Source organism: Leptonotus elevatus, chromosome 1 (genome assembly GCF_054856555.1).
Source record: "Leptonotus elevatus isolate MCC_2025b chromosome 1, RoL_Lele_1.0, whole genome shotgun sequence".
NCBI classification, from domain to species: Eukaryota; Metazoa; Chordata; class Actinopteri; order Syngnathiformes; family Syngnathidae; genus Leptonotus; species Leptonotus elevatus.
This window is the reverse complement of record NC_141239.1, coordinates 5,351,120-5,373,067: the sequence shown is the minus strand read 5'-3', so window position 1 is coordinate 5,373,067 and position 21,948 is coordinate 5,351,120. Positions and strand designations below refer to the sequence as shown.

General features: G+C 41.7%; 4 protein-coding genes across 10 annotated transcripts; 1 reads left to right on the top strand and 3 right to left on the bottom strand.

The window, feature by feature from the left end:
- Positions 1–613: 613 nt before the first annotated feature.
- Positions 614–5,134, bottom strand: LOC147180484 (uncharacterized). 4 transcript variants are annotated; one of them, XM_086083085.1, is made up of 6 exons: positions 4,978–5,134; positions 4,348–4,694; positions 3,338–3,484; positions 1,649–1,767; positions 733–1,569; positions 614–661 (listed from the first exon to the last, which is right to left on the bottom strand). In XM_086083085.1, exons 2-5 carry the CDS (start codon positions 4,565–4,567, stop codon positions 736–738), a joined length of 1,320 nt encoding a protein of 439 aa, XP_085939211.1. In that variant the 5' UTR covers positions 4,568–4,694; positions 4,978–5,134; the 3' UTR covers positions 614–661; positions 733–735. The 4 variants fall into 4 exon arrangements, with proteins under 4 accessions (XP_085939211.1, XP_085939218.1, XP_085939201.1 ...); XM_086083092.1 differs by having other exon boundaries at positions 4,348–4,465; XM_086083075.1 differs by having other exon boundaries at positions 4,348–5,134.
- Positions 5,135–6,108: 974 nt separating this feature from the next.
- On the bottom strand, positions 6,109–15,851 carry LOC147180483 (uncharacterized). 2 transcript variants are annotated; one of them, XM_086075151.1, is made up of 6 exons: positions 15,708–15,851; positions 9,627–15,607; positions 8,133–8,492; positions 7,892–8,038; positions 7,689–7,810; positions 6,109–6,932 (listed from the first exon to the last, which is right to left on the bottom strand). In XM_086075151.1, the coding sequence occupies exons 3-6, from the start codon at positions 8,389–8,391 to the stop codon at positions 6,138–6,140; spliced, it is 1,323 nt and encodes a 440-aa protein (XP_085931277.1). In that variant the 5' UTR covers positions 8,392–8,492; positions 9,627–15,607; positions 15,708–15,851; the 3' UTR covers positions 6,109–6,137. The 2 variants fall into 2 exon arrangements, with proteins under 2 accessions (XP_085931277.1, XP_085931268.1); XM_086075142.1 differs by having other exon boundaries at positions 8,133–15,607.
- LOC147180482 (glutamate-rich protein 6) lies at positions 8,491–16,622 on the top strand. Of its 3 annotated transcripts, none has more exons than XM_086075131.1 (13): positions 8,491–8,707; positions 9,326–9,535; positions 10,168–10,245; positions 10,417–10,478; positions 10,573–10,674; positions 11,697–11,783; positions 11,878–12,068; positions 12,140–12,186; positions 12,269–12,433; positions 12,510–12,588; positions 12,669–12,827; positions 12,951–13,170; positions 15,354–16,622. In XM_086075131.1, the coding sequence occupies exons 3-13, from the start codon at positions 10,227–10,229 to the stop codon at positions 15,609–15,611; spliced, it is 1,389 nt and encodes a 462-aa protein (XP_085931257.1). In that variant the 5' UTR covers positions 8,491–8,707; positions 9,326–9,535; positions 10,168–10,226; the 3' UTR covers positions 15,612–16,622. The 3 variants fall into 3 exon arrangements, with proteins under 3 accessions (XP_085931257.1, XP_085931238.1, XP_085931248.1); XM_086075112.1 differs by having other exon boundaries at positions 8,491–8,717; XM_086075122.1 differs by lacking the exons at positions 8,491–8,707; positions 9,326–9,535 and adding an exon at positions 9,855–9,905.
- Positions 15,636–20,987, bottom strand: selenot1a (selenoprotein T, 1a). Its single transcript, XM_086075164.1, has 6 exons — positions 20,787–20,987; positions 19,909–20,019; positions 18,556–18,682; positions 18,359–18,446; positions 16,790–16,956; positions 15,636–16,715 (listed from the first exon to the last, which is right to left on the bottom strand). Exons 1-5 carry the CDS (start codon positions 20,924–20,926, stop codon positions 16,832–16,834), a joined length of 591 nt encoding a protein of 196 aa, XP_085931290.1. The 5' UTR covers positions 20,927–20,987; the 3' UTR covers positions 15,636–16,715; positions 16,790–16,831.
- Positions 20,988–21,948: the final 961 nt, after the last annotated feature.

The window sequence follows — 21,948 nt, the reverse complement described above, 5'->3', positions numbered from 1 at the left end:
GCTCACATTCTTGGAATAAGAGTTATGACGTGCTGTAAAATCCAGCCCTTTTTAATCCATCTCAGGGGACGGCCATTTTGCTACTCGCTGTCAATTTAAGATTACATCAATGTTAGCTGAGGAAGGCGGCAGTCGTCACCGAAACTAGTTAAGGTAAAGCACAACCTTTTTTTGTCTTAAAAAGAAAAACACAGGACGACATCAACGTTGCTCAGGTAACAGCCAATCACAGCTCAGCTTCAGAAAACAAGTGAGCTCTGATTGGTTGTTGCCTTAGCACAATACCATATTTAGACTAGCAGTGCCTTTTTTTTGGGGGGGGAGGTTGACTTCCCTTTTAAAAAAATATATATATTCTTAAGTGTTTTGACTGGCGGGAGCACACCGAACATATTGAAAAGAACGTCTGACTCAACCCTTAAGAGGCCCCAGGTCCCGAACGCATGACCTGCCACTGGGTTACTATAAATGCTCCTCTTTGCCATCACCAGTACCCCGATTTGGCATTGCAAAAATCGAAACCCATTGACAAGCCTTTACAGACACTGAAAAGAGGTCTTGAGATTTCTTAAAGTCAGTGATGGCAGTTTGAAACACATACTTTCAGACCAACTTGTACTTAAAACATTTATTGACTGCCAGTACATCAGAACGGCAATTGCTGAAAGAGAGATACAAGCGTATTAAAAAAAAGAAAAAAGAAAAAAAAAGTCACAACTCAGTGGCACTTACCATCTATGATTCCAGATCATCCCAGTCAAAAGGAATGTCTTCATCCTCTTCTTGACTAAACCAGGGCTCCTGTTGCCAGTACTGGTAACGCATCAGTGGCCCAGCAGGTGGTGCGCTTTTCGGGTCACCCGCAACCAGACCGCCTTCGTTGTACGAGATCTCCTGCGCAAAAGGGATTTTGGCGTAAGGAGTGAAGTCGCCATTCTGTTTGGGTTGGGTTTTGGTTCGACACCGTCGTTTAGTTGTTGTTGTAGTAGCGGTAGTTGTCGTAGGCATGGCGAGTTTAAAAGGTTTTTTAGTAGTCGTGGTTGTTGCGGGGGTGGTCGGGTCGGGGGCGGTCATAGGAGTAGGCTTTTCCGTAAATGTGTCACGTTCATGTGTCGGAGCCATCACTAGTTCTTTATTTGGGAGCGACTGATGATGAGGATGTAGATAGGAATGAGACAAAGGACAAAGTGCTCCGGGTGGGTGGCAATAGGGGGCAGCGGGGTTCTGGCGATAGTGCGCGTAGAGTGGATAATGCACTGGGGGATACGGGTAGGAGCGAGAAACGGGATCCGGGTTTTGGTACACGGGGTTGAAAGTACGGTGCACGCGAGGATACAAGTGCGGATTGTTGATGATGTGCAAGTAGTAAAGGTATGTCAAATAGTTGTGATAGTGCTGGTATTGCTGGAAAGGATCGTGGCCGGAGGCTTCGTCCGCGTTGCGCTTGGACCGCTCCGCATTGGGCGGGATTTGAGGGATGGGATGCCGGGGCGGCGAAGCGGGAAACGCGGGGCAGGCGAGCGTTACTGAAGTCTCCAGGAAGGTCATCGGCAGCACGTGATAGCCATTCTGAAACGAGACGGAAAAGGAACGTAAGCATCGTGAAGTCCGATTTAAGGGGATATAAAAAAAAAAAATATGGGAATACCTCGTGTATCACGTTGCAGCCACCGTATGAAGCAACCAAGACGAGGCCAAAAGAATTCTGACGGAGCAAATGGCCACAAGATTCCGGCAGCTGGTTTAAAGGTAGGGAACGTCCAGAGCCTGAAAAAGAGGACACTTTGCCAATAAAAATACATTTTTTGGGGGGGGGGGGGTGTCAAGAACTACAATGGACTAACGGCATTTATCATGAAATATCTGTCAGTATAAGTGAATGTTGTTTGTAATTATGATAAATGTCCGACATTCAGACCACTATTGCGCTAAACTTTTAGTTGTTTAGTCAACCCTTAAACATTTCTTGACAATAATATGTTTTGACCTCACTTGTATAAACAGGACAGTCGGATTAATATTACTTTTTGGAACATGCGTTATAAAGCAAAATCCAGCCGTTTCTATCCAACTCAGGGGGCGGCCATTTTGCTCCCTGTTGTCAACTGAAGATTACATCAATTTTGCTCAGGCAGCGACCAATAACAGCTCACCTGGTTTCTGAAGCCGAGCTGTGATTGGTTGTTACCTGAGCAACATTGATTTCATCTTCAGTCAGCAACAGGTGGCAAAATGGCCGCCCCTTGAGCTGGATTTTGCTGCTTAACTCTTATTCCACTAATGCAATATTAACCAGAATATCACATTTAGATATTCTTTATCCAACATTGCCCCAAAATGTTTTGGGGTTGACTAACCCTTTAATTCATTCACTGCCATTGATGACTAAAAACATCAAAAATTCATTACCATTTCTTTCCCACTTTTGTTAAAAAGAATATGAAAACCTAGAAAAAAATGTATTGTTCAACAGATATAAAATTCCTGATTAATCTTGAGCTAACTAGTGAAGTCATGTGATTAATATATATATATTTTTTTTAATGAATCACCTGATGCCGCTAATTTAAAAAAAAATTAAAAAAAGATTGTTAAAGATTAGGGGCGTCAGACGGTTACATTTTTTAATTATAATTAAGCGCATGACTAAGCACAAATTTTATACCTGTTCTAATTTTACAATTTAAAAAAAAATCTAGGATTTCATACTCTAGTTAAAAGTGGAAAAAAATGTGAAACTAATAAATAGTTCAAATGAATTTTGACGTCAATGCCAGGGAATAAGTTAATCATACAAATTTGGCAGGGTTCAAAACACCAACCAGTGGTGTTAAATTTACAAGACTAATTTTACTTCACATGGTCTTTAAAAAGTTAAGTCAATTTGATTTACCAAATGTTCCACGCACCCCCCACTAGTCTAAACAGTATTCTGATTAATATTGCGTTTATGGTAAGAGAACGAAGACTATTGTGCTCATTTCTAGCCATCTCACGGGGGCGGCCATTTTGCCACTCGCAACGCTGTCAACTGAAAATGACATCACAGTGCCAGAGGGCTCAGCTTACAAATGTCAGAGAAAACAGGCGATTGGTTGTTACCTGAGCCCTTCAGGCACTGATGTCATTTTCAGTCAACAGCAAGTGAATGTACAAGACAAAATGGCCGCCCCACCATTGATTAAAAACAGGTGGATTTTTCTGCTTAACTCGTATAGAACAGTTTGGACAAGTGGAGGAGCAGAGAACACATTGTAAAGAAGAAGGAAAAAAAAAAACTTCCTTAGCTCTAGTACTCTGTGGCTCAAATACTAAAGATAAAAGCAGTGGCGCTAACCCAGGTTGAGCTCCAAGTTTGCAGCTCCACGTCCCGTGACCTTTAATTTCATCTTTGTGGGACCACATTGCAGCGAGGGATCCGTGAGCCGCCATGCCGCTTCCACTTCCACAAGCTCGTTGGATTGCGATCCCTGCTCCCACATTCCTAGAGAGAAAAAAGGAGACAATGTATAGTCGAGTGTAAGGTGAAGCGGATCACGTTAAAACATGGCAAGAAGGTCAACTTTTGCTTGGACAGATAACCAGTTTATGGTTACGTAAACACACATGCATAATGATTTTTTGCACAAAAATAAATAAATAAAAATCTCGCGTGGTAATTATTAATTGTATTTAAATGTATTGTTTTTAAATCATGTCATTTGATAAATACTGAAGCTAAGGTACTGTTAACTTTGTTAACATTTTTACTGTATTACTTTATATTTTAACCATTTTGAATTTAGTTATAGCTGTGTAGATGTAGGTATAATTATATTAACTCAGTATGGCTCAATGAATAGAATTGTATTCTTAGCTGTGTTACTTTCATGAGAGGAGAAGGGCAACGGGTTTTTACATTTGCTATCTTAAAGGGAGTTTTGTCTGGGACCGGTCTCAAGGGAGGCACAGGCTGATTATTATTATTTTTCTCTAATCTGATTTATACCTATGGGAACAGAAGGGGGGATTTTCTTGTATTCACTGAGTTGTAAACAAATGTACTGTGGGCTGATGGGAGGAGACTTTTCGTATTCACCGACTTTTCAATAAATAATGATGTGCCGGAGAAAAGGACACAATCTGACCAGAACACGATTTGAGTGTCGTCAGTTTTTGTCATCAGAAGCTTCTGTTTTAATGATACCTTTGCAAAGGGACTTCTTCACCAGAATCTCACCATTCAGTTAATTGAACACGCAAAGAGTACAATACTTAATATTGTCTACTCTAACAGTACCAAATGAAAGCCCGCCACTGGTTTTAGGCGATAAAATTTAGCAGATTAACGGAAGGTGTAAGGCTTACCTGCAACTTCAGATTGTGACAAGGAGTTCAGCTCTTTCCCGTTGAAGAGAATCGTACCCTTCCTTATCTCGAGCGCCTTGCTTGCTAATTGCCATGGGGGGATTTGACCAAGAGTCTTCTGCGGAAAACAGCTGAAACTCGGAACAAGGGCGCACAGGAGCAAGACAACAACCACTACGGCACGACGTGAGTCCAGTTGCATTGGCGCGTCTGCCGCCATACTCGAAAAGACACTCACCGAGTGGTGGAAACACTCGACTGTGAGACAACGTAGCTGAAGAGCATCTCTTAAAGAAAGAAAAAGTCGCGCTTTGGCTGGAGGTCGTCAGCCTGGTTACAGCTCACACCTGTGCTCATTAACAGCAGAACAGGTGAGCTAATTAAGAGCTAACAATCCCATTGGTCGTTTTACGCCTGCCGCACACACACTATACCACACATCTTTTTGACCATTTTTAAAACTGGAAAGTGTGTGCTTACTGATTTTTATTATGTAGTGTACTCTAGATGTGCAACACAGCACACCCAGAGGTGGCAAAAGTACTCATAACAAATGATTTTCTAGAAAAGTAGAAGCCAAACGGCCGTTTGCCACGTTTTTTGTAACGCGCATGCGCAAAACCATCCTACCTGCTCGCCTATCAAACGTCGGAGCGTGCGTGCGAGCTCATCTTCCCCGAGCGTGCACAGTTCTATTTACAGTCTCTGGAGCCGGCCTCGCTCATATAAGTTAAAGTAAAGTACGTCGGGAGATCGGTGGGGCTACAATTAATGGCTGAAGTGAAAGTTGACGTGAACACTCGAAGTGCGCATGCGCAGCTCGTTGGAACGAGCACGCTCGACGTCATTACGCTTTGATATGTCCAGATTGATTGACAGGATGGAGGATGAATGTTTGTATTGTATACAATGTTTGTATTCGATCTTCGCCCTTATTTTATATATTGTTTGTGTGAAGAATAAAAAATAAAAAAGCCAACACTGGTAACAAAAAAATGGATGGAGGTGTACTTAACTCATTGATGCATTTTTAACAGTAAGATTTTTTTGACTACATTATTTTTCATGAGCAATTAATACCTTAATAAATTTTGCCACTGCTGTTGACTGAAAAATGACATTACTCGTGCACCAGGTAAGCCGTGATTATCCGTTACACATCGCCTCAGCATGCATGATGTCATCTTCAGTGGAAAGCAAGTGGAAAAATGTGTTTTTAAAAGTATTAATTATTCATGAAAATAAGTTACCAAATTAACTCTGGACAAATTAACTTTTTACTGCTGAAATGGCTCAATGAGGCAAGTATCCCTTTAATGCTATATCAATAATTCAGTACCATTCCATCTTTCCAAACATTTAATATATTGAAATGAAACCCAAAAAATTTTTTTTATAACCATGGCAACTTGCCAGAGTACTTGATTTACTTGAAACCAAAATGACGCTGGGACTTATTTTCCATATGAATTCGATGTGCTCCAATTTCACTGAATATCAGCATTACATACACCAACCAGCCCTATATGCATTTGAGTATAAAAAAAAAAAATCAACTTGGGTTCAACAAAAACAACAATTACCTCACGGTTTGAGTTGGAAACTGTATACTATTCACAATACACACATTCTCATTTTGCACTTCAAATATGATGCATAAAAACAATTATGAATGCCTTAAATTACAAATAAATTTCAATACATTTTGAAGTTTGGCAGCAACCATGACATTTGCTACAAAAGAGAATGTTGAGACAGCGCTCGATTTGAATAATTTATTTGAGCCATTTTCACTGATTGGCATACATTGCAGCAAGTAATTCCTCATAGGTGATATAGTGCATCAGCTCGGGGGGAAACGGGTACAATGGATTGTAAGGCAACGGGGTCGTGTCAGTATCTGGTGCTGCAGTTGTGGTCGGTGCTGCGGTGGCTGGCGGTTGCTCTACGGGGACAGAAGTAGGAACATGGGGAAATTTTGAGTGAGCTGCTGGCTTAGGATCGCTTTGGTCCGGTTTCGCAGCTCGTGGCTGATGTCCTGGGAGGGGCCAGAGGGAGGGGTTGAAATATGGGTACTGGGCCATCGCATGAGGAACCTGGTACGGCCGAGGCAGATTTTGCATGTAGGGCATATGTGGCATGACGGGGTAGTGGGACATAAAGGGGTTCTGGGGTGCTTGCGGCTCAAAATTGTACAAGGGGTCATGAGGCGCTGGGGGCTTGTGAAGCCCAGGGTGGGAGACTGGACTTTGGGACATCGGTGGCCACTTGCGGACGAAGGGCCACTTGGGAGGAAGCACGGAATAAGGAGATTGGGCCCTGGGGTCACTTGGGGTCCTGGGGCCCAAGAAGGGAGATTGGGCCTGGCTACGGGGGTCAAGCGGTGACCAAATGTTCAATGGGGAAACTGGACCATTGGAGACTGGGGGCCTCATGGGGATATGTCGAACATCAGGCCCCTTGGTGGCAATCGGAGCTGATTGGGGTGGGCTGGTTACCTTCGGGGCCTCAGTTGGCATTTGTTTGGTGCACACGAGGATGACTGGAACTCCATGCCAATACATTGGAAGCGCATAATTTTCAGCCTTAAGGGAAATAAGAAAGATTACACTTTTGCATCACCAAGTACACTACAAAATAGTATTACAGGCAGCCACACCAAGAAAAAAATGCATTTAACAACTATAGTTTTTTAGATTTTAACCATATTACAAAAATGTAACTGCAGATTAGACAGTCCAGGTTTTAGAAAGTTTTTTTTTTTTTTTAGTCATACCTTTGTAGGAAATTTAAAACTTAATCACAGTTTATCCCCTCCAATAAATAATTATCAAAGTGACTATTCACATAAAATAACTTTATATAAAAATAAAAAAATTAAATTAAATTAAAAAAAAGACTAATAAAATGTGACTTTCAGCAATGATTTAAATCAAACTACTCAAAATTACAACCAATCTTAGTCACAAAATGATAATTTAAATACAAAAAATATCCAACTGTTTAAACTTTAATCTCAACTTTTTTTTTTACCCAAACTATATTACCTCATAAAATTAAACCTGCTTAAAAAATGACCCCCCCCCCCCCCAACTATTCTCAAACAACTTTCCCCCTTAGAAAATACTAAAAAACTACAACTAAAAAAAAAATACTCCTGACTATTTCAATAAAATTTATCTAATTGAGAAAACTTTTTTTTATTCACAAATACACAATTGTCAAGATTAAAACTTTTTCCTCAAATATAAAATGACTATTAAAGCTCATTAATTTTCTGGCTGTGAAAACATGCCCCAATTCCCATTTGTATACATTGTGATCTCATTAGTGAGCATTACCTGGTTAAGCATGTAACAACCACCGTAGGGAACATACATGAGGAATCCAAGGGGATTTCGATGCATGGTGTAGCCACAGTTTAAGGGAACAAGGGGCAGAGGCAATGGAGGTGCATTGGGAGCTGAAAAAAAAAAATAAGTAGGAAAAATTTAACTCAAATGATATGACAAGGTTTTCCTTTCTTTCTCCAAAGCTTGACAACCTTGCTGCACCATCATGTGGCCTAGTCCTGGTCTCTTCACACTGAGCTTCATGTGGTTATCTCCACACTGCAGAGAAGTCATGCGTCTCCATGAGGACTCCTGGGTTGAGGGTTGGTGAAGTGGCACGGGGTTTGTCCCCCAGCCTCCTAAACACAATTTTACATTGCAAAAAAAACAAACAAACACATTTGAGTCAAGCTGGAAAAAGTGCCTATTTAAAAATTTTAATCATTTTCCTACCAGCAGAATCAGCTTGATAAGCGTCTTCATCCTCCACTGAAGCGTTTGCCTTCTTGGCTTCTTCATCCAGCACTGTAGGAACCCATTGAGGAACTTTGCCAAACACAATCTTACCCCGCCGGAATCCTTCGGGGACGTACTTTCTTCGGTCTGCCTTCTTTAGACGATAAGAGTCGACCGTGTGCTCCAAAAAACACACTAAAATAAGCACTGTTGCAACCTGGCTAAATGTAGCACGTGCGCTTCTGTCTTTGTGCATCTCGTAGTATGTGCGTGAAACTCGTGCAAAGGACAGACTGCGCCATCTTAGCGCTACTTTTTGAGCTGAGCCCCACTTCCTGGTAGCGTGACGAACGGCGGCTGCAACGACCAATCAGAAGCCACAGTAGGCGTGGTTAATTGATTATGTGAAGATTGGCTGCACCTGGCAGGACACCGAGTTAATGGAGGAGGGGTTTGTAACAATAAATATGAAATTATAACATGAATAACTATATAGATATACAGTATACATTACAGTAAAATTAAAGCCGTCAGAATAATACATCAAGTACAGTGAGGAGGAATCGACGAAGGTACAGCAACGTTAGTATTTGAACTTCGTTACTTCGCCCATTGAACGTCCATCAGTGAACCGAGGGAGGTCGTGTCAAATTAAATTGACAAGATGTTCGTTATAGTTACTGCAGTTTTAATTATTGGCTCTAATGTTACATATCAACATAGACGTCCCAATCAAAATTACGCGTCCGACTTATGTTTTTTTTTTTTTTTTTTTTTTTACCATTCTGACATCATACTCGCGTTGTAATTGCTTTCATTTTGACGTACAGCTCTACACCACAGTTCCTTCTCGCAAAATTATTATTGTTCATCACTGTCCCGACTTTATTCAACCGGCCGAAAGTAACCTACGTATGATAATATTCCTTTGTAGTACACGCAAAATGCAAGGAAAAATGTCCCAAAGTGGCGCGATTCAGATGCAAATTGAGCCAGTTAGTTTGCCCATTGCCGCCATCTGCTGGAGAGACGGCGTGTAACACCATGCATTTGAAGTGAAGCTATTGCTCCCAAAAGAGATTGTGACGTTTTCAGGTCAATAAACGAAAGCACGAATTCAGCGCTATACAGTGTTTCAATCATTTGCCATTCTTGCTCAGTAAAAGGTGATGTTATTTCTCTCTCTCCAGGTTTCAACTCCTAAATGTGTCTCAAGGCCTCTCTCCATGACAACAGAGCAAAGTTCACCTGCTCCTTAAACGTTCCAGAGCAGCCACCACATGGCAAGCTTAGTTAGTTCATTTATTTTTTCCATAATATCATTTGACCTCGAATGGGGAATTGAGGTTCTGGGTTCGAAACGCGACTGTGGCCTTTCCGTTTGGAATTTGCGTTTTCAGGTAACTTCCTTCCACACCTGCAAACCTGCATGCGACGTATGTGATTGTGAATGATTTGTCTATATGTGGCCAAGTCAGGTGGGTACCTTACCTCTCACCCCTAAGCCAGCTCACCCTAAAAAAAAAATCAGACGGATGGATAGTTGAATAGGATATTGCTGCTTGAAATCAGGTTAGCTCGAAAGCTAATGAAGTCAAATGATTAACTCAGATTAGCTACTAATTAACATCCCTCTCCATTGGACTACATAGTATCGCATCAGACTGAGGTTGCTATGGTTACACATAACAGCCACATGTAGTTCGTCTCCATGGTAACTGACAACAATGGAGGGTATGAAGTATTATTGCATGTATTCCTGGAATGAGGGTGAGTTTACTTGGACTTTGTATGCCTGCACAATATTTTGTCTTTTTTTTTTAATGCACGTTATGTTTCACTTTATAATCATAATCAAAAATGTCTTGCAACTTGCCTGCCATGACTGTTGAATTGCTATTTGAGTGCGGCTATGGCGTGCGTGGGTTTGAACTTTCCTGTCTTAATTACGACCACTGCGCCACGATGAGATTCAAACCCAGAGCGTCTGTCGTGCTGTTTGAAAATCGCCTTGTGCAAAATGTATCTCCAGGATAGAAACTTTGCACGAGACGCGAGAGCAGAGTGGAGAAGAGGAGAAAACTGAAAACGATGAGGTCCAGCGTTTCCAGTAAGTCTTCTCCAACAAGTGAATCTCTTTTTGAGAAAATCGAAATACATCAACAACGGATGTAAAAAGTCTACACACCCCCTGTTCAATTGCCATTTTTTGGTGGCATTAAAAAGAAGTAAATCATTCCAAAACGTTTTGTACGACTGAAATGAATATGTTTGCCCTTAGAAATTGCAGTTGCAAAATTAGAACATGATATCTGCGAGCTCCTCCGTGACCTGAACAACTATGTAAGTACAAACCTGGCAGGCAGGATATGACTGCCTGCTGATCAAATTTGGTTTGGCTGACGTGATTGAGCAGGTGACATGATGCTCTCCTCAGGCTTTCTGTGACCCGCCCGCAAACTGCATTCGAGCTGGCGTCCTGAGCTACCACCGCGAGTCTGACAACCCCCGACTTGCCATCACAGCCGCACATTTAGAGGTATGTGTCCAATCACTGGCGAGCTCTTTTTAGAATAGACCTGTGGGCTACTCATGTTGTCCTTGAGGTTAACTGGTACCCACTGGCACCTTTTTTTTTTTTTTACACACTAATCAGAGCAAAAAGGCATCTGTTTGCAGTGTCTCATCTTGCTCCCTTGCTCCTCCTCGCCAAGAAGAAAAAAGTTCATTTCAAAGAACGCCTCATTTACTCAACTGCATATTACAAAAAAATACACTCACAGAAATATTTAAGCCTAACTTTTAAGATTTATGGGCAGGTTTTACACAACAAATTCCCATTTTTTGTTTTTATTTTTAGATCATTTTAACACAAACATACCAAATAATTAAAAAATAATTGTCAGGTTTATGTATTACTATTAATAAAGTATAATTATTATTATTATTTTTATGTTTTGGGGATGTCTGCATTTAGTTTCATCCCATCCATCCATCCATCCATTTTACTAACCGCGTGTCCTCACAATCGGGTTCCACTTTTATTAGTATTAATAAAGTATAATAATAATTATTATTTTTATTTTGGGGGGGGTGTCTGCTTTCAGTTTCATCCCAAAAAAATTAAATAAATAAAAAATGGGGGGAAAATAGGCATACGTGTTTTTCACATAGTAGTCACGATATGCTATTTATATTTATTTAATTTATTGTTTATATTTATGTGTATAGATAACCTGATTATTACGCACTTCAAACAATATACTTCGTGTCTTGTAACAAATACTCTCATTATTATTATTAGAGTAATTATACAAAATACATCTATTTGAGGATTATGCATTTCAACAAATAGGCTTTGTTAGACTAATGAATACGTATCGTATAAGGTTTATTTAGTAGGTTTGTGTAAAAATTACCTCAAAAAATTAAGTAAATGGGAATTTGTCATGGTTTTTTTGTGTGTTGTTTTTTTTTTTACATAAATCTTAAGTTAGGCTTAAATATTCCTGTGAGTGTTCATTTCTCCTTTAACATTCTTTTCCCTGTATGTGTTGCTAGCCTCCATTTGAGCACCCGGGAAAGTGCGAATACTGCCACAGGAATGCCAGGCCCGTGCTGGAAGTGAGATGGGAGGACGAGCTGGCGGTGAGACAGCGCGGATGCGGGATGCGGAGGTTTTGTTTTTACTGTACGCTCCGCCGGCCCGCAGCTCATGACCGACCGTGCGTCTCCCCCTCAGGCGGTGCCGGGCTACTGCTGCGCCCAGCGCCGGAAGCTCTGCATGGCCCTGGTGAGGAAGCGACCTTCGGTGGCGGCCGAACTTGAGGACAGGCGGGAAGGCAAGCCGTCCACCGACCTGGCGGAGGCACTGCTCAGCGGCCGAGATAAAAAGAACGCCCAAAATTTTAGCGACCTTTCACGTGGACTGATGTAGGAATTTAGACCTAAGCAAAAAGCACGTTAATCATGTGAGTCTAACAGAAGTTAATGTGTCGCGTCAGGGAACTGACGGGGTTAAAGAGAGACGACTCGCAACAGGCAGAACCCAGTAAGTGGACAGACATGTCAGCCATTTTGTCCAGGGATGTGCTGTTGACCCCAGGATTTGCGCTCTTGTCGCGCCTTCGCAGCCCCAGAAGCAAAAATCCTCAGCTTCCGTCTGGCCGCTTCGGCAGAAGAGGGCGGCTGGACGCTCAAGAATGTCGCCGAGAATGTCGTGCAACTTAAAAAGGAGGAGGCCAGGGAGTCCGTTTGCGACCACAAGCCGCCTCTTTTTGGAATATGTCACCAGAAGGGGAGGAAGAAAAAAAAAGCACGCACATGCTCGCTCTCTGACTCACTCTCATACGTTCTCGTTTCTGTGTTGACAGGATGGAGAATTTCAACAGAAATTTTACATGGACGGCAGGCCCTTTCTTAACCTCTTTCCCGATGGCTCTGCTCAGCTCTAGTATGCGCCTCGGCAAAACAATACCGTCCTCCGAGTACGTGCAATCACACCCGCGCCTTCGCCCTTCTCGTTGCCGACAGTTACCCGGGAGACCTCTTGGCTCTCGTCTTTGTGGTCACCAAAGAGAAGCAAAGGGTTTGCATCGTGTACGACAACAACCTGCCGCCTCCCCGAGCCATCCGAGCCATCTTCCAGTGTAACGGCAGGGCAACGTGTTACCACAGCAACGGAAACATATGGTAAACAGATGGTAAAAAGAAATTCATCCGTTTTTTTTTGTTGTTTTTTTTTTTTTTTGCTCGAACCCTGAGCGACATCGAAATACGGACAAGCCATTTATACGGATTGTCCGACTGCTTTAGGTTGAGTCTAAACAGCTGCGGTGGCCAGTGTCTGGATGAGACGGGCGCCAGGGTCCGTCGCTGGAGCTGGAAAACGCTTCCACCCCCTCACCTGCCTCCTCTCTTCTTGTCCCTCAACAAGCACATCGGGGTGCGCGTCCTGGGAAAGGATCAAATTTTCGTCTCCTTCCTGGCTAACGGTCAACAGGCACGCTGCAGTGTGGGTAGCTGCAGCGCTCAGGTAACTCCAAAGTATTCTCTAAAAGTCAGGATTTGGGAGGGCACCGTAGGCGTGAACGCTTGTTACACCTACAACAGTGCCTTGCGAAAGTATTTGCCGCCTTGACATTTTTTTTTACCTTTTGCCACTTTTTACAGCTCATCTAGCGTAATTGGCAAGGGTGGGAATCTTTGAATGTCTCACGATTCGATTCCGATTTTTGGGTCTGCGATTCGATTCAGAATCCATTTTCGATTAGGAAAGATTTTTGATTCAAACGGATTTTATTCACAATGATTTTTGTTTCAATCTATAGATGTGCAAGGAATTGTAATGATCTACTCCAGTCTGATTCGCTAATGCTAATTAGCGCGCTACTCGCGGCACTTTTATCACTCAAAAGAACGGCTCCACGCTGAAAAAAACAAAAACTTTTATTGGAATAACTTGATCGTGACTTTTTCCTTCTCCTCTCTAATGTGGCTACAACTTAACAGTGTATCAGACGGCGTGGAACCACACTGCCCCTAAGTGGCCAAACTGGGTACAACATGAACAGCGCTCCCAATAAAAGGCACACACAAACAAAGGGAAGACAGTATAAAATAATTTAAATAAAATCGATTTTGGGACATTTAAAATTGATTCAGAATCGTACTAAATGAGAATAAATTTTTGGGCACACCCCTAGTAATTGGCTGCATCTCTGATCACTAAGTGCCCTCCTTGTTTGGGCTAAAAGTTTAGAAGATGCTCAATTTCAGTATGATTGATCCAACAGTGCTCCACGAAATGTTTAAAGCAACACTAAGGAACTTAAAGCTTACATTGATTATGGCGGCGCCATGTAGACAAAAGTGGTATTGTTATGCCTGAAGGAAGACCACATTTCCTATGAGGACAAGCGCATTGCGTCGTTTTGGAGCTCACTCACGCCAGCGAGTGAAATCCGGGCCAATGTTGATCCTTGACTGTCCCTTTTTCTTTATTGCCTCCTCAGACAAACTTTTCAGTTGTTTAGCAGCTTCGGCCAGGAAAGCAGTAATTGTGTGGGTCGAGATTCAAATTGACTTCCGTCTTTGTAAACGAATGGGGAAAGAGGGAAGTGACGTATGCCATAAAGCAGTCGGCACATTTGTAGTTTTTTGTGTGGCAGTGTTCCTACCATCCTCCTCAAAGTTGCTTATTGCCAGTAAAAATGATACAGACCCACTCAGGACATGGCAAATGTACCATTCAACAAATTTTAAGTCGAGGTTTCATCAGAAGTTATGAAAATATTTTATTATGGTTAAAAAGTTATTTAGTGCTACTTGCTAGTAGCTTGTCAAATCCTAATCCTTTCTTTAAACTTCTCAACAACTTTATCCTGGAACTGGTGCGTTCCTTGGTCTTCATGATGCCGTTGGCTCACCACTCAGGTGGACTTTATCATCATGTTATTTAGGTCAACATTGGATCATTCAGAAATGATCAGGGAACTTCTAGAGTCAGTTGGCTGCACTGAGAGAAAAGGGGGTGAACAACAACATGCCCCCTACTTTTCAGTTATTTTGTAGTGAAAAAAACATACTGTATAAATTTAGTTACACTTCACAATTGTGTCCCACTTGTTGATAAAAAAAAAGAATAATAATTTTTTATAACTTTGTTTGAGGCCTGAAATGTGGCAAAACGGTCAAAAAGTCAAAATAGGGAGTGAACACTTTCGCAAGGCATTATATGTACAAGTTAATTGAATTGAATGAACCTCACATTTTTGAAATGTGGGAATAAGCCGGAGTACACAAAAGCATGCCATGTCCAAAATCAAGCTAGTATTTGTAGTTACAAATCAGGTCAGATTAATTCGGGGTTTGAACTCCTGCCATGCTCAACGTGTGGTGATTTGTGTCGATTGGCAAAATTGGTGTTTGGGACTACTGTACTTGTTTTGTGGCTACGAGGTGGAGCTAGCTAATCTGGCATATTTTAAAGCATTCCAAAATTGATCTGATAAAACCTCACAGGAAGTGCTCTAAAACCAACAAAAGCTCCGAATATAAAATAAACATTTGTTGAAATCTTTCCATAAATTTAGTATTATGGCCCTCATGGGACTATAAAAATTGCTATGAAAAAAAAAAAACATTCTAAGAGCTCCAAACCTTTTGCAAAACGGATTCTCCGGCGCATACTTTGAAACAAACGTCTCCTCCCCGCAGTGTAAATGCACGCGAGAGATGCCTACGAGCGGACCGATGCTGCTGAAGGACGAGCTGTTCGTGCTGGCCGCTCGGGTGAAGATCCACCTGTGCATCCAGCACCTCAACTGGAGTCTGCTGACGCCGCTGCACCAGAAGAGCACGCCGGCCCACAGCATCCGCGTCTTTGGCAAAAAGCTCCTGGAGGTCAGCACCAACGTCCTGATGAGCCAGCACGAACGCGCCTTCATCAGGGGCTGCCTTCAGGGCTGCCTCTAAATTACGGAAGAAGACAACGCCGCGTCGTAGATCACAAGAGGTTTTTATTCTTTGTATCAACTCATTCCAAGTTATGCAAATATAAAAATTACTCACAAATCATAGCAAAAATCTCCCGATGTTAGTTTGACGACAGCGCGACGAGTTGCTTTTCTACAGGGCTGAAGCGACTTTGACAACAATAAACTTTTAGTCATTTTACAAGGGCGCCCAGAGAGTCACTGTGCACTTACAGTTTTAAGACAAATGATATATTAATATTGAAAATTATTATTATTTTTTTTTTTTATGAAGACAATAGAATGCTAGGAAGTTCATATATATATTCTAGATTTCAAAATTTAATTTCGCTATAAAGACGAGGTGGATCCACGGAGAAAATGAGAGTTTGTGTCCCCTAATTCCAGCAACGTAAACAAAACGGGGAATTGGCACCCGAGTGCGGGTATGCCGGACACGTCAACCCCTCCAGCAGCAGACGACTCACTCTGGAACCTCCAGCAGGAACGGCAAAACGCCTCATAATGTACGAGTTGATAAAAATACATTACAATTTCAAAGATAGATAGCTAACTTGAAGATTTTAATGCATAACACAAAAATGGGGAGTGATATTTACCTGGGAAAAAAAAATAGTAACGTTTAATGCACATAGAAATTCAAAGTAAATTTTTTAAACTAGAATTTCTGATGCGAAAAAACTTTACTAGATTTTTTTTCCAAGTAAATATCAATCCCGATTTTTTTCAGTTGCATGTACTATATATTAAAAAAGAATTTGAAAATATAAGTACACAGTGACTTTTCCGTACATATGTCATACGTTTTATTAAAGACTTCTTCATATGCAACCATTTAAATCTCATAATTTGACTTCTGCTTTGATAAGATGCGAGTGAATAATACAAGAAAATGACCGACTGGCTGGCCGGCCGGCCGTGTCGCCATCAAGCCCACTCTGGTGTCGGGGGCGGGTCATCTGTAAGGGGCGTGCCGACGATGATGTGGGGGGGGGGCATCCAGTCTGCGCTAGCAGTGGTCCTGCCTTCAGCGCAGACCTTCATAAACATCACGTCACAGCCCTGCGAGAGGCCCACCTCGAACCTGGAGGGGAGGGGGAGGGCAACGGCTTAAGACGGGCCAGAACCACAAACGGTTGAAAATGGCGGCGTCCTTACATGGAGGGGCTTTTGGCTGCAGCCGCACAGTGAGGAGCGCCGTTACGAGTGGTGGAGCGGCTTTGTGTTCATGTGAACGTTCATCTTCATTTCGTTGTCCAGGATCTGCACCAGCTGCTGCATGGAGGGCAGGTGGCCCGACTCCAGTTTGGACCATACTGGCACATCTACACGAGCGCGCACACACGCACAAAAGCTACATGTGTACTGGATCTACGGCTGCAGTTATCAATTCTAACAATTATCCCATCGATGAACACAATCAGATAAAATGATAATATCAACAATATGCATGCGAGGTATTGTTCTTCCGCACGATAATATCTGTGAGCATGTGTGGCTTTAACAGTGGGGCCTGACCTGGTGAGTGACATGGGAGCCAGATTAGGGGCTAGCTGTTAACTGGCTAGCTGTTAGCCAGTCTGCGTGTTAAAATTTCTGGCTGTAGCAGCTCGTCTATAAAGGAGCTTATTACGATTTATTTCAGTATAATTTCTTCTAGGGATGGGCGAGTACCGATACCGGCCTTATTTTATACCCCTTAGATGATTACAGTGGACATGACATATTTGCGTGTCTAAACCAAGAAACCGCATCATTTGGATAACGTCAACACTTCTGGTTCATCATTGGATCCAGCTAACCAATAACAATGGCAAGTTGATTTGCATGACGTTCATGTTAAAAAATTTACATATAAACTTGCTAAGTTTACAACACGTTACAGCCATATTATCCTGGCATCCACTATAACAAAAAAAAATAAAAATCATAAGATAACCCCCCAAAAATTCTATGTTCTTATGTGTAAAAAAAAAAAAAAGTCATAATTAGCACCCCCCAAAAATTTGCTAAGTAGAAAAAATGTGGGTCTGAAGGGGTTACCGTATCGGTACTTATCGGCTGCCCTCTAGTGGCTGTTTTACAATCAGGAACCAGAAATTAGAGGAATAGAAAATTGCCATTAATTTCAAGCGATTTTAAGGAAAAATACTATATTGGGATTTATGGGTCTATCTTTAAAAATTACTTGTCTTTTTTTTTTGGGGGGGGGGGGGTAATTTTATGCACTCGTGACAACGGTATATGGCATCGGTGACTACTCGAGTTGAGTATCGTATCGGTCTGAAAAAAAGTGGTATCGAACATCCCCAATTTCTTCAATAAAGCGACTGAAACTGCACCTGCGTCAGGCAGTATGTTCTAATTAGTGGTGCGAGGCTATATTAAATTGGGCAAATCTTGTGTTGGCCATCGTAGCATATAGAACTACTTTTCTGTCTTGTTTGCTCGCTTTCCTCTCATTTCTACATGGAATGGTTTGTTGAGTCTACAGTAACAGCGCATTTGGAAAAAAAACATTTTAAGATGACATTTTGCGTACACTTTTTTTTTTTTGGGCAATGAAATCACTCGATTGAATAAATCGGACGGAAGATTTTTGAGCGTCATGCTGCCTTGATCAAACATGGATGCCCCTCCTATGAGACAACACTGCACCGTTTGCCCCTCCCTCTGCACAAACCTGCTTTGACACGAGTCTAAAAAAAAAAAAAAAAAGGTACTCACCATTTAATGTGATTTCAAAAGCACCAGTGGACATCAACTGGTTTTCAATCATGTTGCTGAGAAAGAACACCATCATGCACGCGTAAATCTGAAATGTCAAAATACAACTGGATTGCAGATGACAATTTGCCAACCTTCCTCTTGCAGGTATATGAAGTAACCAAAAGAGCAGACTTGAACCCCCAACAATAACATACCTTATTTCCCTGGCCCCACTCCCAGACCCCCGGCGCTTGTGCGCCAAACAGAGCGAACGGATCCTTGCCAATAATGATCATCCCGATCACCAGCAGTTTGAAGACAGACAGGAAGGAAGCGATGTGCCTGAGGGAAGGACAACGTGCTATTTAGAATCAGCCAAGTCTTCGACTCTCTTCATGCTATGTTGCTGCACGTGAGGCATATCTCTTTTGGTAATACTTTGGCCTGAAGGCACATGGATAGTACAAGCACATCTAGTTAGCCCTTCCTGTTTATTTTGGAGCGCCATAAGCTGACATAAGCCCGACAGCTACGCTGTCATGATTATATTGTTAGCTTTTTTTCCTTGCAAGTAAGGGTGTCAAAATGAGTGCGTTTATTTTGAGGTAATTTAAAGTTCCTTTAATGCTACTAATTAATGATCTACCCTTACCTGCTAAGCCTCTACTGGGGGAATGCCAGCTGCAACGCAGCAGACACGTCGAAATTGAGCAGGAGTACATTTAATAATTGTATTTTGAAATTTTAAAAATTTGCAGAATTTCACAAGTTACTTAATGTTAATGATTAGATAGCTCTGAATATGAAAATTAAAAAAAAAAAAAAGCACTGAGCTACCACCAATGTCTTAAAATGCAATTATGCCATCTAGTGGCAGAAATATGATCTCAACACAAATCAATATCACACTCGTTTTTTTTTTTACAGTACAGCTCATCTAAAAGATGCAGCCATATTTCAATTACTTTAACATGTTTCCACGAGTATTAAAACTCAGACATAAACCCAAATAGACATAAAATTTGTGATTAATCGTGACCCTACTAGCAAGCAAAGACTGGGAAAAATATATACAGTACAAACTCCAATGGATTATTTAGCACTTGAAAGAATTGAAAGTTCAGGACTTCACCGCCATTCATATACAGTAGTAGCGGTGGGAATCTTTGAATGTCTCACGATTCAATTCGATTCTGACTTTTGATTTTTTGGGTGTGCGATTCGATTCAGTCAAAATCCCGTCCTGGGACTGATTGCGTTTGACTTTCTTGATTCTTGCAGGTCACTAGTGTGTTCATTAACAACTCAACTGTTGGGGACCCTTGGGTGTCATTAACACCACATTGACCACAAGCCCCTGGGACCACGCTACAGACACAGCACAGCCAGTCACTTGCTTACCGTGGGCTCAAACTGGTTCATTTCCGCAAACAATCGCAAAAGCAGCTTTCATGAGAATTTCCTCAACAGACAATAATCCGGCTCGTCCTTACAGATCGTTTTAACAAAAGGCAATCGGTTTACAAATCGCTTGTGACTTCAGATAATCTCCTGAGATAATCTCCTACCGATAGGCGGGGACGGGAAGGTAGTTCTCCCCTTCGATGCGGATGTCCGGGTACCGCTGGTACAAGGCCTGCGTGTACTCCTCAAACATCCGCTTGTACCCTCAGGAGATGCTGCAAGGGACACAAATGTGGTTAAACAAGTGCAGTCAGTCATTTTTCAGGCTCCGGCATAATCTTTAACCTGCAACGCTCACAGACATAACTTCTCTGGAGATCATTTGTTGACACTTTTCAATCTAGCTACCATTCAAATATGGGATTTGGAACTCTTGTTTATCACGAAGTAATTTGCCAGTTTTTCCGATCCGTGTTGATCAACCGTCATTGTGCTGAGGCACAGGTATTTTTTTTGTATATATACACAAACACTTGCTACAATATTTGCATTTATAGTATTGTTTACTTATATACGTTCTGTTGCTGTACTTTAAAAAAAATTATAATTCCATATATTTTAAAGAAAATATAAGGTAAACTCTAGTGTTTTTCATCAGTGGTTGAGGTCGTACTTACTGCTTTTCATTTGCTTGTTCTATTTATGCTGTAATTATGACTTCACTACTGCGCTAGTGTAGATTAGTGACGTACAATGCGTAGACATTCGTCTTACGTCGCGACACCGTCGTAAATGGAGGTGCCTCCGATAAACACTTTACACGGGCCCCAACGAGAACTGACAAGAAGTACATTAAATACTCGCCCTAAATTAGAACGTTCTAATGAAGACATAAATATTTGCTCAATTATTTGCGAGTGTCACTCGAAGGTTAACATTTTACAAAAGACGCTGGGGCGCGTGTGCTTACGAACGGTTAGCCTTAGCTACCGTCGTTGGTTGGGCTAGCTCGCGATGACTCGCCACATTTCGTCTCGCTTACCAAATCTGGAACTTGAGCAAGGGCCCCGCGGCGAACTGCATTTTCATCTTCTTCACGCCGTTGCTGTCCCCGCACGCGGCGAGGCACAGCGACAACACCCCGAGGGCGAGGAAGGAGAAGCGAAGCCACTTCATCGCCATTTCTTTTCCGGGTGGATCCCCCCCCGCTCGACCGAAACTGAGTGAGTGACACACAGCTGAATCGGATGAGTTCGTTGGTGTTATTGGTCCCTTGTCTTCTTCTCCAGCTATTCACTAACGTTAATCTGTTGCCTCTCACCTGTAGCGCCACCTACAGTTTTGGTTCTCATACGGAGGCGTGTTGGAGGATGTAAAAAAGCTGCGAGTGAAGATGAGGTGAAAGAAATCTTAGTATTTATTTAATAAAGACTGGGTTATGTTGGTAGGGACGGCTATGGGTAAACGGAATATTAATCTTTTTTTCTTTTATTTTTAATCCAAGGGACCATGAACGCCCCTTGTGCCCGTATGCGAGACTGATTGGTGGAGAACAAGGAAGCGAGCCGAATGATGCATTTTGGCCGCTTGAGATACGCGTACGCGGCTGCGGGTTTTTTCCTGCCAATATAATAATAAAAGTGATTTATGTCACAGTTAATTTAACAAAACTTAATTAACTTCGTTTTACTTGCCACATGTTAAGTCTTTAGCGTATTATTGCACAATATAATGTAATAACTTCCTGAAAATGCAATCAAATTTGCACTTAAAATGTAATGAAACTCAATTATGTAACCATTCACCAACAACGCAATAAAAAACCGATACAGGAATAACATTTGTGCAAATTATGCCTCATGTTATTGGGAATTGATTACATTTTCGGGTAGGTCTTAAACTTGACATAGTGTAATATGTGCATTTTTCAATCCATAGAACACCTTTGTGTGTTTTGGAAAAACTGTTATAATCATTCACAGCAAAAAATGTAACATTTTGACGTTAAATGTTTGATTTCAATCCCAACATGTATTTTAGAAACTCTGTCTAATTTAAATGGAGATCAGTGTTGGAGCTATTTGAGAGTTGATTTAATGTCAAACAAACTCTGCAGGCAGTAATCAAAGTTAAGTTCTGCCCGTTTGATTAGAACTTTTCTTCCACAAAGACTTCTGGGAATTTAATGAGGTATTGCATTATTG